This window comes from Trachymyrmex septentrionalis, unplaced genomic scaffold (assembly GCF_001594115.1).
Source record: "Trachymyrmex septentrionalis isolate Tsep2-gDNA-1 unplaced genomic scaffold, Tsep1.0 scaffold37, whole genome shotgun sequence".
Classification (NCBI taxonomy): domain Eukaryota; kingdom Metazoa; phylum Arthropoda; class Insecta; order Hymenoptera; family Formicidae; genus Trachymyrmex; species Trachymyrmex septentrionalis.
Genome location: NW_017305536.1, coordinates 2,169,121 through 2,184,282, shown reverse-complemented (window position 1 = coordinate 2,184,282; position 15,162 = coordinate 2,169,121). Strand labels below are relative to the sequence as shown.

General features: G+C 31.8%; 5 protein-coding genes across 7 annotated transcripts in view; 2 read left to right on the top strand and 3 right to left on the bottom strand.

The window, feature by feature from the left end:
* LOC108750393 (helicase POLQ-like) overlaps positions 1 to 4,123 on the bottom strand; it is a 4,627-nt gene extending 504 nt beyond the window's left edge. The window contains exons 1-13 of the mRNA XM_018489806.1: positions 4,055 to 4,123; positions 3,188 to 3,976; positions 2,938 to 3,113; positions 2,677 to 2,853; positions 2,498 to 2,597; positions 2,066 to 2,262; positions 1,843 to 1,988; positions 1,418 to 1,652; positions 1,202 to 1,342; positions 713 to 1,124; positions 481 to 638; positions 317 to 412; positions 56 to 238 (exon numbers count right to left, since the gene is read on the bottom strand). Coding sequence (XP_018345308.1) covers positions 56 to 238; positions 317 to 412; positions 481 to 638; positions 713 to 1,124; positions 1,202 to 1,342; positions 1,418 to 1,652; positions 1,843 to 1,988; positions 2,066 to 2,262; positions 2,498 to 2,597; positions 2,677 to 2,853; positions 2,938 to 3,113; positions 3,188 to 3,962 — 2,796 coding nt within the window. The 5' untranslated portion in view covers positions 3,963 to 3,976; positions 4,055 to 4,123. The remainder of the gene's footprint in view (positions 1 to 55; positions 239 to 316; positions 413 to 480; positions 639 to 712; positions 1,125 to 1,201; positions 1,343 to 1,417; positions 1,653 to 1,842; positions 1,989 to 2,065; positions 2,263 to 2,497; positions 2,598 to 2,676; positions 2,854 to 2,937; positions 3,114 to 3,187; positions 3,977 to 4,054) is intronic.
* A 40-nt stretch (positions 4,124 to 4,163) lies between these two features.
* Positions 4,164 to 6,417, top strand: LOC108750643 (zinc finger protein 330 homolog). 2 transcript variants are annotated; one of them, XM_018490241.1, is made up of 6 exons: positions 4,164 to 4,420; positions 4,990 to 5,160; positions 5,245 to 5,476; positions 5,556 to 5,720; positions 5,796 to 5,870; positions 6,109 to 6,417. In XM_018490241.1, the coding sequence occupies exons 1-6, from the start codon at positions 4,301 to 4,303 to the stop codon at positions 6,315 to 6,317; spliced, it is 972 nt and encodes a 323-aa protein (XP_018345743.1). In that variant the 5' UTR covers positions 4,164 to 4,300; the 3' UTR covers positions 6,318 to 6,417. The 2 variants fall into 2 exon arrangements, with proteins under 2 accessions (XP_018345743.1, XP_018345744.1); XM_018490242.1 differs by having other exon boundaries at positions 4,165 to 4,420; positions 6,112 to 6,417.
* Positions 6,418 to 6,583: 166 nt separating this feature from the next.
* Positions 6,584 to 8,477, bottom strand: LOC108750644 (signal peptidase complex subunit 3). 2 transcript variants are annotated; one of them, XM_018490244.1, is made up of 6 exons: positions 8,305 to 8,477; positions 8,030 to 8,210; positions 7,683 to 7,756; positions 7,120 to 7,208; positions 6,918 to 7,021; positions 6,584 to 6,824 (listed from the first exon to the last, which is right to left on the bottom strand). In XM_018490244.1, the coding sequence occupies exons 2-6, from the start codon at positions 8,170 to 8,172 to the stop codon at positions 6,695 to 6,697; spliced, it is 540 nt and encodes a 179-aa protein (XP_018345746.1). In that variant the 5' UTR covers positions 8,173 to 8,210; positions 8,305 to 8,477; the 3' UTR covers positions 6,584 to 6,694. The 2 variants fall into 2 exon arrangements, with proteins under 2 accessions (XP_018345746.1, XP_018345745.1); XM_018490243.1 differs by having other exon boundaries at positions 8,030 to 8,477.
* A 119-nt stretch (positions 8,478 to 8,596) lies between these two features.
* On the top strand, positions 8,597 to 10,448 carry LOC108750691 (ADP-ribosylation factor-like protein 1). The gene is made up of 5 exons (XM_018490356.1): positions 8,597 to 8,728; positions 8,871 to 8,970; positions 9,335 to 9,451; positions 9,765 to 9,876; positions 10,025 to 10,448. The coding sequence occupies exons 1-5, from the start codon at positions 8,725 to 8,727 to the stop codon at positions 10,232 to 10,234; spliced, it is 543 nt and encodes a 180-aa protein (XP_018345858.1). The 5' UTR covers positions 8,597 to 8,724; the 3' UTR covers positions 10,235 to 10,448.
* Positions 10,140 to 15,162, bottom strand: part of LOC108750690 (DNA polymerase delta catalytic subunit) — a 6,300-nt gene continuing 1,277 nt past the window's right edge. Inside the window, exons 4-14 of the mRNA XM_018490355.1 lie at positions 14,982 to 15,154; positions 14,651 to 14,910; positions 14,319 to 14,545; positions 14,070 to 14,236; positions 13,744 to 13,989; positions 13,329 to 13,631; positions 12,785 to 13,255; positions 12,273 to 12,679; positions 11,529 to 12,182; positions 11,271 to 11,387; positions 10,140 to 10,216 (exon numbers count right to left, since the gene is read on the bottom strand). Of these exons, the coding sequence (XP_018345857.1) occupies positions 11,291 to 11,387; positions 11,529 to 12,182; positions 12,273 to 12,679; positions 12,785 to 13,255; positions 13,329 to 13,631; positions 13,744 to 13,989; positions 14,070 to 14,236; positions 14,319 to 14,545; positions 14,651 to 14,910; positions 14,982 to 15,154 (3,005 nt within the window). The 3' untranslated portion in view covers positions 10,140 to 10,216; positions 11,271 to 11,290. The remainder of the gene's footprint in view (positions 10,217 to 11,270; positions 11,388 to 11,528; positions 12,183 to 12,272; positions 12,680 to 12,784; positions 13,256 to 13,328; positions 13,632 to 13,743; positions 13,990 to 14,069; positions 14,237 to 14,318; positions 14,546 to 14,650; positions 14,911 to 14,981; positions 15,155 to 15,162) is intronic.

Here is a 15,162-nt window from a genome sequence, read left to right as displayed (position 1 = left end):
TTCTATTATATTATATATTCTCTCATCATATTATAGCCATTAGGCTAACAACTCATTCATTTACCTGACAAAATCTGACTACAGAAGATGCGAACATTGAAACTGCGTTTAAAAGACTTTGTATAATACCTCTATTAACTTGATATTTCTCAGCAACAGAATAAACTGTATGATGATTCCATAATTCATGTACTATTAGTGTCACATAAAATCTGTGAACTACCCTCTTCTTGATAAACTATATAAAATTAAATTTTCTTTTCTAAATAAAATACTGCGTTTAAGAATAATTTCACTTATCTGATAATAAACTGACCTTAGGTATTATACCATCACGTATTTTATTGGCCGCAGCTTCTGTTATTCCAAGAAGTCTAGCAACTTGCATTTGACTTTCAGTTAACTCCATTATCTTGAACAATATAAAACATTTATGGCAGTACTTACAATATTGATATATAAATACAGATAATATATTACCACATCATAATAAATACTGCCGATGGGAGTGATTTGAGATATACTATCATAAGGTGTGACAAGATACAGAAGATGTAGATTATCAATTAATATTAAATGCTTTTGAGCTGTTTTTAAATCCTCGTACAATGTATACGCAGTTTTTAAATCAATCGGCCCTGCAATGAATCTTTATGAAGTATATTATGAAGTACATGTTTGAATATATTAGAAATAAATAAAAACTTGTTACCTTTCATTGCAGCTTGTCCCAAATTACAAAGCTGAAACTCAGTTTCACTTGTAAACGTGACTGTTTTTACTCCCTTTTTAACTGACAAATTCTTCTTACATGTTGATGCTTGAGATGGAATGATAACAGTTACGTTAGGATTACCAGTATTACTATCTTTGCTTTTTACTTTTATTATACCACATTTTAATAATGCTGTTATTGTTTCATCTGTTATTGTCTTTAGATTAACGCCTATTCTATTTTGTTGAATACTGAGTAATGTTGTAGTTGTTAATTTATGCAATTCAGACCTAGTTGACGCTATATTTAATTGTATTGCACTTAGAATCAGATTATTTAATCCCTTGTTGTTTTCTATGTATAAACTGCTCAGCGAGTCGTCCATTTGAGAAATCAAGAGATTTTTTACCTGTAATGTAAGTTATGTTTTAGCTTTTAAAATAATTAATTATACTTTCAGTTTTAGTCTATTTTACAAAGTCTTACTTTACTAATCTCGGACTTTTTACAGATAAGTATACTTTCTCCTAAAATTCCCATACCAGCGCGACCTGCTCGACCAATCATTTGTTTGTACCTACTTAAATTTAAAAACTGATTACCAACATAAGGGCTACGTAGTATTACCTAATAAAAGACAATATTATTAACAGCTGTAATAATATTAGCTATACATTATTATTGTATTAATGATTTAATTACCCTCCTTGCTGGCAAATTGACACCAGCCGCTAAAGTCGACGTGCAACATATTACACATAGAGTACTTTCTCTAAAGGCATCTTCTATTAAGCGCCGTTCTTCAGATGTAAGACCAGAATGATGATAGGCTATGCCAAGTTTGATAGTTTTTTGCAAAATAGGGCATAATCCTTCTTCAGTCTTAAGCGCGTTTAATAAGGTCATTTTTTCATTTATTTTATAATTATATAAATCCCTAAAATAATAAAATTTGGATATTTATAATACGCTATATATTTTCTAATTTACAAGGTGATATCAAAGAAGTAAAAGACATCGTAATAATGTTCTTAACGGCAATAAGATACATTATTAAAACGTCACCTTGCTACTTAAGTTAATACAACTTATAAAAAAAATTTTAAATAAACATGATAAAGTCTTACTTAGATAAAATTTTGATTAATAATAAAGCCAGATTCTCACAGTTTTTACGACTTGAACAGAATATAAGGCAAGAATCATTTGGCACTACTTCCATTATCAAACCTCCAATTCTGTCTGGATCCAGTATTGCTACATCATCTGAATACTTGATATAATAAATTTATATTAATTGATATTATCTTTTATGCAAAGATCTTGTAAAGTAAAACTTAATTATATTACCTTGTAATCATTGGTGCTCATATCTACCAATAATTCTTCATTATTCAAATTAACTACCCACATATCATTTCCACATTTTACATATTCTGTTATTTTAATTGGTCGAAAGTTTTGAGAGAATGTATCTGCGTTAAGAAATTGTGCGATTTCTTTTAAATTACCTATCGTCGCGCTCATCCCAATTAAACGTATTATATCTATAAAAAATAGATATTTCATTAAAAAGCAAGAAATTTTTAGAAAGTATTTATATTTCCTAGAATTCAATTGTGTATCACATTTAATGAAAATAACAAAAGAGAGCAAATTCATAAAAGATGTTGATCAATGCAATTATAAATATATTTTAATAAATTCATTTTTGTAATTTTCGACTAAGTTGTAATACACAATCGAATTCCTGAATAATTTCACTTAAATATCTGTAATTACCACTGAAGAACATTATTTTGGTGAGAAGCCCTTCTAACGTGGCTCCTCTTCCTCCAGATTCTCCAAGCAGATGTAATTCGTCAACAATTATAATACCAATCTAAAATTTTTTTTCTGCATTACAATACGACTTATATAATATGTAACTGCAATAATTAGTTATTAATATTTCAGCTTACTTCAGTTAAGCGTTTCGTTTCTATTAAACTATTTACAAGTCCTAACGCTTTCTCTATGGTACATATGTAAAGGATGTTTTTCTTTCGCCGTTTGATTGGTGGATAACGCCCTTTTGTACTAGCATATTCCTCGATTAAAAAACCTAATTTTATTGCTAATATAGCCATTGATTGAACCTGCATGTATAAATTTATAAGCTCAATTAATATACTACATCACACAATCGCTTTTTTTAATATATCAATTTCAAAGTGGCATGCCTTTTCCTGTACTAAGGCCACATACGGAAGTATAAAAATGGCATTTTTTTTGTTACATATAATCTCCCTAAACATTAATATTTCTGCAACCAAAGTTTTGCCGCCACTTGTTGGCAGAGCATAAATTAAATTCTTTTTAGTTTTAACAGCCAATTTTAAGAATTCATCTTGCCATTCTGTATAAAACAATTAACATTAAAAATCATCCTTATTTCTTATAAATTCGATTTATATATTATTGTAAACTTACGATATAATTCACAAATTCCTTTAACTTCTTGTATCAATTTTTTCACAGTGTCTGGTAAACCGTAAAATGAAGAACAATTTATGAAATTTGTTTTATTTTTTGCCTCTTTTGGTACTAACACATCATTAGAAAAACGTGGTTTTTTTTTTAAGATTTTACATTCATTTAAGGGTCTAGATTTAGTTTTTAAAATTGGTGAACTATCTTTAGCATCCTTTTTAAAATCATTATCTTCCAAAGTATCGTCACCAAAGTTTGTGATATGCAAACACGATGCATCCATTAATTTATCTTGATGCAATACATTTTTATGCAATTGGTCTGCTTTCTCCACATTTTGATCTACATTATCTAAGTCAGACCTTGTATCCTCTTTGTAAAATGTATCAAATATATCATAATTGCTTATGTTACTGCAACTCTCTGAATTAATTTCTTCCTCATTCTGTGAATCAAATTGAGCAAATATTTGATTCATCAAGGTTTTGTCCTGCCATTCATTCGCGTTGAGAGACACACTGAATGATATTTTGGAGCTAGTTGCATTGGTTGCAACGCTTTGCAGCGATTCTTTGGAAACTTGTGCCGTCTCATTGTACTCTTGGAAGGGCTGAGGAGTATCTACTGAAACGTATAATCCATTGTCAGGTTCTATATTACATAATAACGTATTATCTAGTAGTAACAGAGACTCAACAGCACATGGCGATTTAGACCTTCCATTGTTATTCAATGATATCTGACGATTTTCTTTATCATCATTCAATGCTTCCATTTAACAAGTCAATTCTGAAAGAATAAATTTTCTTATTTATATTTATAGTGTCTCACTCCATTAATTGAAATGTTAAATAATTAATTTTATACCTTACAGTACAATATCAGGCAGCAACTCTAAAAAATAACCCTTCTTAAACAGCTGAGGTTCAAAAATCGTAATATCGATCATTCGACTCTCGTAATGATATCCATACTCCGGTCTCCATAGTGTGCGTTCAAAACCATAACCTGTTGCAATCTCTCGCGACTTCGTGTGATTTACACGCACATCTTGTAATTTAAAAATCCGGAAAGTCGGGTTTCTTGCGGTACGCGTCTCGTTTACAGAACAAAATGCCGAAGAAGAAAACCGGGCAGAGGAAGAAGGCGGAGAAGCAGAAACTCCGGCAGAAGGAGATCAGAGCTGCCAAGGAGCAGATTGATCTGGCCAAATTTCCTTGCAACTCCGTGATGGTGGGTATTTCTCGATTGTAATTGTTATTTATAGTTAAACATTTTATGTTGTACTTAAAGTGAAATTAGATTAATTAGATATATGCTTGAAATTGGGCGAAAGAGTGAAAATGAAAGTTGCAATCTAGTACAGGGGTGTGTTCACAAATTCAAGGTATCATTTTATCCTTGTTGTTCACCAAGGCTACATTCCAAAACGTCCTCTCCAAGGAAAATTTTATTTTAAAAATATATGATATAAGTAACGCATATACTAGAGGTCTGTTTTTTATTCCTGTACTAGATTGTATACTAGAACTCTCTTTCTCGCTTTTGTCAAATATCAAACATGTACCGATCTCATTTTAAGCTCCAGAAGTATATATACTTTAACCATAGTAAACAAACTTTATATTGTATCAAATAAAATTTTCCTCAGAGAGGACATTTTGAAGTATATAGCCTAAATGTTAAATAAGGATAAAATAATATTGGGTATATGTGAGTGAAGTTTCTGTATGCAGTTTAGTAATAAAAAACAAACCTTAAAATGATCTACTGCATAATTCTAACATTATTTTATTTCATAGGAATGCGATAAGTGCAATAAGAAGCAAAAGAGTCGTGCCTTCTGTTATTTCTGTCAAAGTCTACAGCGATTACCCATATGCGCGCACTGTGGCAAGATTAAATGCATGCTGAAGACAGGAGACTGCGTAGTGCGTCATCCTGGGATCTTCACCACAGGATTAGGAATGGTGGCAAGTAAATCTATGTCTATTAAATTATAGAGATGTCTCTTTAAATATTTATTGGGATATGTTATCACAAACAAAATGTTTTAGGGAGCCATATGCGATCACTGCGAAGCTTGGGTATGTCACGGAAGACGTTGTCTCACTAGTCACGCTTGTATCTGTCCACTAATGGACGCCATTTGTCAGGAATGCGAGAGAGGCGTTTGGGATCATGGAGGAAGAATATTCAAGTGTTCATTCTGTAATTGCTTTTTATGTGAAGATGATCAATTTGAGCATCAAGCATCGTGCCAAATATTGGAAGCAGAAAGTTTCAAATGTAATAGGCGACATACATAAGGGACATTACATTCTTATTTAGTTTTTAATTGTATTTTAACATGAATTAAAATTTCCAGGCCAATCATGTAATCGTTTGGGACAATACTCTTGTCTTAGGTGTAAGACATGTTATTGTGAAGATCACGTTCGTAGAAAAGGCTTTAAATATGAAAAGAACAAACCTATCCCTTGTCCAAAGTGCAGCTACGAAACATCACAGACTAAGGATCTAAGCATGTCTAGTAAGCATTTACGTGTATATTATTGTAAAATATATTATATTGAATTTATTTGATTTATTTGAATTTCTTTTATAGCAAGAAATCACAAGTTTGGTAGACAAAACCAAGGTGGTCCATCTGAATCTGATGATGAAAACGGATATAATTATGGTAAACCAAGATTCTTTTGCTTTTAATGAAAATTTATGTTCATTTCTGTTAATGTAAAAACAATCTTCAATTAACTTACTTTTTATTCTTTTCTAGTTTTAGATATTAGAGAAAGATAAAGAGTAATTCAAATTGAGTTAATCTGCGTTGATAGAAATGAGCATTCAAGATCCTAAAAAAATTAAAAATATTTGTATTCATTGTTTTATATCTTTGAGAAAAGATTTTCTTTGTTCAGCAGGAAATCAGGAATCTTGTTATGGAACTGTTAGCTATTCCAATGACAATGAAGATGATGATGATGACTATGATGATGATGATGATGATGACGAAGATGATGATGAGGATGACATAGAAGACGATGATGATGAATCCACAAGTACGGACGAAGAAAAGAAAGATACCACAATGCAAGAAACTCCAGAGAATAATAAAAATAAAGCTTAGCACTTATTTACAGTATAAAATAGTAATATAATTAAAAATGAAATATCAATTATCAAGTTAAATCACGCACAAATATGCGGAAAGAAGTATAAGAATTCAAGAAGAGGGACAATTTCAATATTTTGTAAAATATAAATTGATTTCCAATTCCTAAGTATACATACATTTAATATACACAATATTTGAATTTGATAATCCATTTTAAACAAATATAGATGATAACAAACGAATTGAGAGCAAATATAATGTTGAATATAATAAAGAAATGACCGTGAAGAAATAAACGTTGTTTATTGTACATGAATTTTATCCAATTTAAATAAGAGTCTTACAAAATCATATTATACAATCGTAACACATATACATTCAAATATGCGTTATACGCGTAATGTTGTGTATTCAGGCGGAAATGCAAAAGTATGAGAACCAAGAGCATTAACACTAGGTAACAATCCAGCGTTTGGAATAATGTTCCAGGATAGTGTTAACGTTACATTCTTATTTCCCCTGTAAAAATGAAAAACAACAAACGTATTTTGTGTATCTAAGATTAACAAAAATTGCAGAAAAGCTTTGCTGCCTCACAATAATCAACTCTACCTGAGACCTTTGCCATCGTCCCAAAAGTAATACTTTGTATTCATATTTTTGAAATCTAGAACAGCATTATCTCCACGAAGAACTATTTTATCCCATAATACTACCTGTCAACACATATTATAAATTTTATTTAAAAACAGATCTTAAGAAAAAGGAGAAATACGTATTGTAAATTAATAAACTTGATTAAATAAAGACATACCTGATTAAATTCATTATTTTCTGTCTGATATTCTGCCGTGAGGTATAAGAATAATTGTTTAACATTCCAATTAAACAATGGAGTAAGATGTAAAAGTTTTGTAAGGCAAATATAATTTAAAATATATGAATTAAAAAAACAATTAAAAAGGCCAGTGAAAGTCGAATATAGTTCTCAATGTGTAAAATGTGCTATTTTACAGAACAAAATAAGTTATCTTCACTTATGATACTTTGATCATTTTTTATAAGTTATAGTGTATTTGATTTGCTCGACCCGATTCCAAGTCAAAGTCTGTTCTTTTTAGCTGCTTTTCTTGCATATTTTAACTCTTTTTTTACAGCTAAACAAAACAGACTGTTGACGGAGTTGGGTCAAGTCAGTAGATCGAATACACTATTAGAAATCTAGATGAGGTATAAGTAATTATCTTTATCAATGCCGAGCTATTTTTATGTAAATTAGATAAGATGATTAGATATTATATAATTTAGATTGGATTCATATAAATAAAATAATTAATTAATAACAGATACTTATACAATACTGTATGAAAAGGATATCAGTTTGTAAATCAAAAGTCAAATAACCCAGGTCGTTTTTTTCTCTCGATGCACTGTAATCTGGTACATTCTTTCTGCAAAATAAAGTAAATTTACTACAGCAATTGCAAATATGGAAAATTATATGTGTATAAATAACATGCATTAATCTTTGATTAGTTTCTCAATATTTGTATATTTACAGACAATGCAGAAAAATTTATTTTCTTGCACAGTACGACTCACAAATACAATATGGATCCTTTTGACATAAGTGTAACATAGGTGTAATTTAATTGAAATGAAATAAATTGTGTAGTATAAATTGTATGACACATCATATTTATACATTCATATTTGATACTTACACAACAACTTTAACCGTATTTAACGTAGCGTTCGCTCTGTAATCAATAAAAACTGTCGAGAGAAAACAGCAAAATGTGAGACAGGCCGAAACACTTAACGTATATGCTAAGATAGCATTTCCTCGTGTTAGGAACGTGTGCATTATTGTGCCGTCAATAATCGTCAATAATTATGGCGTTCCTATTAAATTAAAGTAACTCAATCAATACAGCTGTAGATCAAATTTCTAACTAACGCGCATTGTTTCCCTGATCGGGCTGACTTTCAACGTCACCAGTTCACTGTTCAACGTGCACGGTCACCGGTTTACGTTCGTAAATGGATCCATACGTCGTATACCAAGTGGTGTGCTCGCATTTGCGAGGGAGAATTAAAAGATACACCAACGGAAGGTTAAAATAATTTTTTCTCGATGAATTTGGGAACGCACTAAATTGGTTAAGAAAAAGTGCAATGACCGTTCGCGAATCCCTGCGCGATGAGCCGGCTGATTAGTGACTTTCGAAATCTCAATTTTCCGCGTGGCACGTTGGCGGCCCTGACAGCGAGCAGACTGAAGTAGGTCGTATACCGTAGATGCAGCAGAGCAAGGGAGGGTTGGCGCGGCCCGGTTATTTGGACACGTTTATGGTTATCAAGTTTGACAATAAACATCGGACAGTCCTGTATGACTCGGAGTTAACGATACGTCAGCATGGGTGAGTCAACAACGAGCGATTTCTCGCTCTATGCCATGCATTTATTCCTTAAAAAAAAGGGACTGAATATCATACGCTACTCTGATTATCGAGGTTTTTCTTACGGTTTCTTACGCGAGATTCTGATGATATCTCCTTACAGGTGGGTTGCTCAGCTACTTTCGTAACCTGCTCGGTAGCCGCGAGATGCGGATCCTGATCCTAGGCCTGGACGGCGCCGGCAAAACCACGATTTTGTATAGGTTTGCATTGACAGTCTCGTTATCTCGATGACTAGCTGTCATTTGTGTTTACACAGTGCATCTAATTACTATTAACTTTTTTGAAGTTTTTTTTTATATTTTGGATCTTTTTATCTTAATGTGCCTTGAAGTTCTTACATCTTCGGCATTTTAAATATAATTTATTTTTTATTTGCTGTGTAATTACACATTAATATTATGAATATCATAAATAATATATATAATTTATATTTTATAATTCTATGATATAAATATTCAAACGTAGTAATTCTACAATGATGAGAAAGTATATATATATATACATATATAAAATTTTAACTATGAAATTGCTATAAGCAAAGTTCTTTAATTGATTGCTTATTAGGTTACAGGTCGGCGAAGTGGTAACTACAATACCAACCATAGGGTTCAATGTAGAACAAGTTACTTACAAAAATTTAAAGTTTCAAGTTTGGGATCTCGGTGGTCAAACAAGTATACGGTATGTCAAACTTGTGTATATGTGAAAGTTAGTTTTAAAATTTATAGAACTATTTTTTTATTCTAAATTTCAATAACTCATATGCATATATCAGTGCTATCCAAGATTTGTAATATTATATATCAATTTGATGTATGTTAGTATTTATGGCTATTGTGTCTTCTTTTTTCAATTTCCATTAAGGAAAAGAAAACAAGATAAATACGCGAATACCGATACACATTAAATTAATACCTTGTATTACAAATCGTAGCACTGGCATGTCATTGTACTTCATAAAATATATTTTAAATAAATATATTTATACTTTTAGACCATACTGGAGGTGTTACTATTCCAATACAGATGCGATAATTTACGTGGTAGATTCGGCAGACAGAGATAGAATAGGCATATCAAAGGATGAATTAATTCTCATGTTACAAGTAATATTACTTTTTGAACTAATAATTATGCATAGTACTTTTTAAATAAAAAAACCTTTTTATATTATCTTATATGATTTTACATTAATATTAACGGTTGTTTTTTTTTAAATAAGTAATTTAAAGAATTTATTTTCTATTTAAACAGGAAGAAGAGTTACAAGGCGCGATCTTGGTGGTACTGGCGAATAAACAGGATATGGCGGGATGCCTTAGTGTCGCGGAGGTCCATCAAGCGCTCGGATTGGACGCTCTTAAAAACAGAACCTTCCAAATATTTAAAACTTCCGCGACGAAAGGCGAAGGGCTTGACCAAGCCATGGACTGGTTGTCGAATGCGCTGCAGAGTAGAAAATGATCAATATTACGTCACAGTTATTTATATTTGAGTCTTACAAAAAGGGGACTAGTCACACGACTGTCGCTCTAAATGTGTCGTCAGGTTGTCGCCGGACACGTGATGTTTTGTTTATTTATTGTAATTATTATATTTTAAATATTTCCTTTACAGAGCAAGAATATTTGAGGAATCGCAGTACTTTTTCATAACGGCTGAAATATATAACAATAAGGGGATCATTTTATCTTTCTATATTTAAGATAATAAACTTAGAGAATTCTTTCAACTTAGAATCTTTTGCACTAATAAATATCTCGTATTATTATTACGCTACTGTTACGCGTAACGTTCATTAAACAATTTGGTCAAAATAATTCGCTATTCATTTAATATTCGCAATAATTGAACTTGATATGGAATTACAAATTGTTTGTAATGGGAAGTATATTGCTATCAAATATACAACTCGATTACTAGACAAACAAGAATCAATTTTCGAAAAAAGTTCAAACTCATAAAACAAGAAATACTCCAAACATTTAAATCGTATCTATGCATAATATACCATTGTCTTCATTTGTATCTTAAATTATTATATAAAATATTTGTTTTCAATACGAGTAAAACAAATTTAAAATGAAACTCAAAGTGGATAGGATACAAGTGCAACATTATACTAGCATTTATAAAAATTGTTACACAATATAAACAAAATAAAATTAATTCTGTGCCGCGAAAGAATCGTGTTAGTGTTAGAAATGATTTTAAGTACATAGAAGTTTCATCTTGAGTTAAATTTCAGTTTAACTGATATGAGATAATTTTCACCGATTAGCAGCAATTAAAATCAAATAATAGACTGGTGAACAATTTTTAATATATATTTTCCAATATGTATTTATACTTCCTGAGCAACTTACTAAATTTTAATAATTTATAAGAAATACATAAATATTTCGTAATAGTTCGAATAGATATTCAAATTAAATTCATTATATATAAATAATGGTAATTTCGTTTGTAGTAGGTAATAGTTTTTATAAAATGAACCTACCTATACGATGATGATTTTTACTACCATTCCAGTGCGCCAAACCTTTTAATTCGTTTGATTTTCGCATCCATGTCTAATCGAGATTTCACCCTCATGTAAAATATTGGACAGTCACGGCTGAAAATATATTTGAAAATAATTATTTTGGAATGTTATTCATATTACTTTTCTACGTAAATATTAACTCAATTAATATATATAAGAACATATATATATCCTTATTTGGAAAGTTATTCTATATTAATTAATACAACTAACTTAGAGCATATAACTTCTTGATGGAGACTTCCTTGACATCTTTGGCATTCCGCCCACAATCTGGAAAATTTTTCTTCCAGTTTGTGTTGAGCCTGCAATTCATTATGAAACAGTTCAGCCTCTTGAGGTTCGCAATGCTTGCATACTGCCTTGTCTTCTCTGTCAGGTGATAAAACAGCTTTACAGCCTAAACACGTCTCTTTTTTACGTGTGAAAGCTGCGAGCGCTCCAACTTGTGAGGTAGCGATGCATCTCGTACGCGTATGATCTCCTTTCAGGAGAAGTGACTCGGCCTTGTCGCCAAGGATAGGTTCAAAGATACGTACAAGAGGTTTCGCCAATTGATTCTCCAGATAATAGTTTGTATCTATCGGGATACTATTCTGCAGTGCATACACGGGATCTTCCGCTTTTTGGTATGCCGGTGTGCCTTTAGCTGCACTTATGAACACGTACGCCACTCGGTCACCAAGTTTCGGTGCATTTCCAGCGTCTCGTTTCTTCATCTTTGTCGCCAGTTCAACATGCGCTTGCTTTGCCGCATAATCTGTCTTTGTCAGTTCCTTCGTGATGACTAATTGAGATAGATCGATACGGTTACACAAAAGATCGCTAATAACTTGTTTGGCATAATCTACAGCAGCATGTGGATTCCTGTGTATATATAATATTATATTAATTATTACTATATACTTATCTATAATATAAATACTTAGATAAAGCGTGAAGAAAAAAATAACGTACCTTTCGATAAGCAATATTTGCAAACAAGTATTCATCATATTCGCTACCAATGGACAATTATCTCGGCGCACCGTTTCGAGACCTTTACAATCCATTTTGTCATATTTATCGGGTTTCGTAAAATACAGACCAGCATAACGTTTCTTGTTGATCAAGAGATACGGAAAATACACTTTCTCAAACTCCAGCTTTATAGGCTTAATGAATTTAGATGTCACGTAATCGGCCGCTTCTTTACCGAGTTTCATTGTATCTTCTATATTTTTTACGCCAAACTTAACCATTACGGAATCAGTGTCACCATATATGACTATCGCATCGTTTTTGTATCCATTTTCTATTCGAAAGTGATCCTCCACTTCTTTCTTTGTTTGCTCTATCATAGTACGTCCATAAGCTGTAACGCTCTGCAATTTATTAGATTACATTTATTATGAATATTTTGTATTTTTTATGATATATTTTACAATGTTCTTTTCATTTAATATATTTTGAGAATATCGAGAACTTACAGCAGATATTTCCAAGCATGGTAATTTTCCCATCTGCGCACCTGTGAAGCCATATACGGAATTTGCCGACACTTTCAAGGCGTATTGCCTGCCATCGAGTACTTTTTGCTTCAAAGGATCCGTTTCTTGTTTTAACTCTGCTTTTGCTTTTTTTCTAGCCGCTAATAGATTCTCCAAAATCTCCGGAAGGATTCCTTTCCTTATACTATCCTTGATGAATAACGATCTACTAGGAGTTGTGGTAATCTGGTCCTCCTGAATATTGAGCTCCTTCTTTTTAGCAATGGTTAATAATGTCGTGTAACATAAGTTGTGTGCCATAATAATGCTAGGATATAAGGAATTGAAATCTAAGGTAGCTATCGGATCATTGTAGTAGCCACGCTTAGGTTCAATAACAGTCGCTCCTTCAAATTGTTCGTCGGTACCATGGCCTTGATGTACTGGCATCAAATAATCTTTTTCCCTAGTCTGATATTAATAGATATACTTAATTGCTAATATCAAATAGTTATTTCTTTCTGTAATTATGAAAATTTATTACCTTACGTAAAAGTTGAGAAACAACTTTGATTTGTTGCCCGCGAGTCAATAAGCTAGAAATGGACACTCCTGTTACTCTTGCCATTTCCATGTAGATAATAATACACATTAATTTGTCTAATAATCTAAGTGGTAAGTATGCATCCTTCAAACAGTATACAGCGAGGCGCCGACGTGTCTGTGCATTTCCGTTTTGCAATCCCGTAATATCCTTATGCTGGACGTCTTCTTTTTGTTCTTGAAGAAAATGGTACGATACCGCATTTAAGGTATAAGACCTCAGTTTATAATCTCGAACCAATACCTAAAAAGTACATATTTGTATATTTTGATTAAAACTGTGATATATATATATATATATATATGTGTATATATATATATAAAGAATCGTGTTTACATTATATAAATTTTCTTACTAGCAATAAATCGAATGGAACTCTTCCTTCAAAATTAATCGATTTGTTCTCACGACGACCCAGCTGTTTACTTTGCAGTACATGATCCTTGATTACAGACTTTACATTTTTTATTCGACCGAGAAAGTTGAAGTTTTTAACATTGAGATGTTGCGCGCGATTAATTAAGTATGGAAAGTCAAAATTATTTATATTATATCCTGTAAAAATGTCAGGATCTAATTGTCGCACAAAATCAGCCCATTTCTTGCAAATAAAATAATGTCGTTAATATAGACAATTGATATCACATACTGGATATTTTTCGTATGATTTAATTAACTTACCTCTAACATTAAACTTTCTTTTTCAAAGCTCAGAACTTGGGAACCGACGATAGGCGCGCAAGTATCAAGAGTGAAAATATTTCTTAAAAATGGTTCAGACTCGCCCTGTCTTATGACCATGTTAGCAATTTGTATCACAGGATCATGTTTTGCTTCCGGGAAGATACCTGCAGAAAGAATTTATAATTAAATTCATGTATAATAAAAAGCATCAGAGTTAGAAGGAGAAAAAACAACGATAATAATTACCTTCGCGTCCAGCGCATTCAATATCAAAACTAAGAATTCTGAATGGAGCTATTTTTGACCATTCCCCTTCCGGTGCATGAGCTACAAAAGCATCCCATGCAACATCCACTTCCAATTGACATCGTGTAGTTAATTCCAACATGTGTCCATACTGACCACGTAATTTCCAGCTTCCTGGTGGTAATTCAATCCAAGAACAGCCAACTACTGACGTATCAACCATAAACCTTGCATTTAAATGATCAAATATAAAAAAATTAATGTTGTAATTTTGATAAAAATGTAACATATATAAATAATAAATAATACAAAATGTTATATGTCAACATTACCTGATATCAAAATCGATGTTACTCTCAAACGCTTTATAGTGATAATTGAATGCAGTGTACACTGTATCTTGTTCTAATAGTCTTTTACAAGGTGCTATCAATTTTGGGATTGCCACTGTAATTTTCAAAAATGGCAATTTATCATTTCCTCCATATCCATACATTGATTGTTTATGGACTAACTCGACTGCTAAGATGGCATCTTGTATGTTATCTGGATTTGATTTCATATCCTTTTTTACAGCTTGATTAAGAGCCTCCTATATTCAAGAAATTCTGGTGTTAATTACTTCTTAAATCAACACAAGTTTTTTTGTTAAAATAAACGTACTTTAAATGACCTGCAGTGATCGTTTGTAAAATTTGATGGTGCTGATGCAAACAAATATGGACAAAAACCATGGACATGACAACAGACAGAATTTCCTTGTTCCGTAACACCAAACATTCTCATTATCGGTACAGGTCCTACTTTACTACCTGGCATTCCAGGAAGAGGTTTACCTATATAC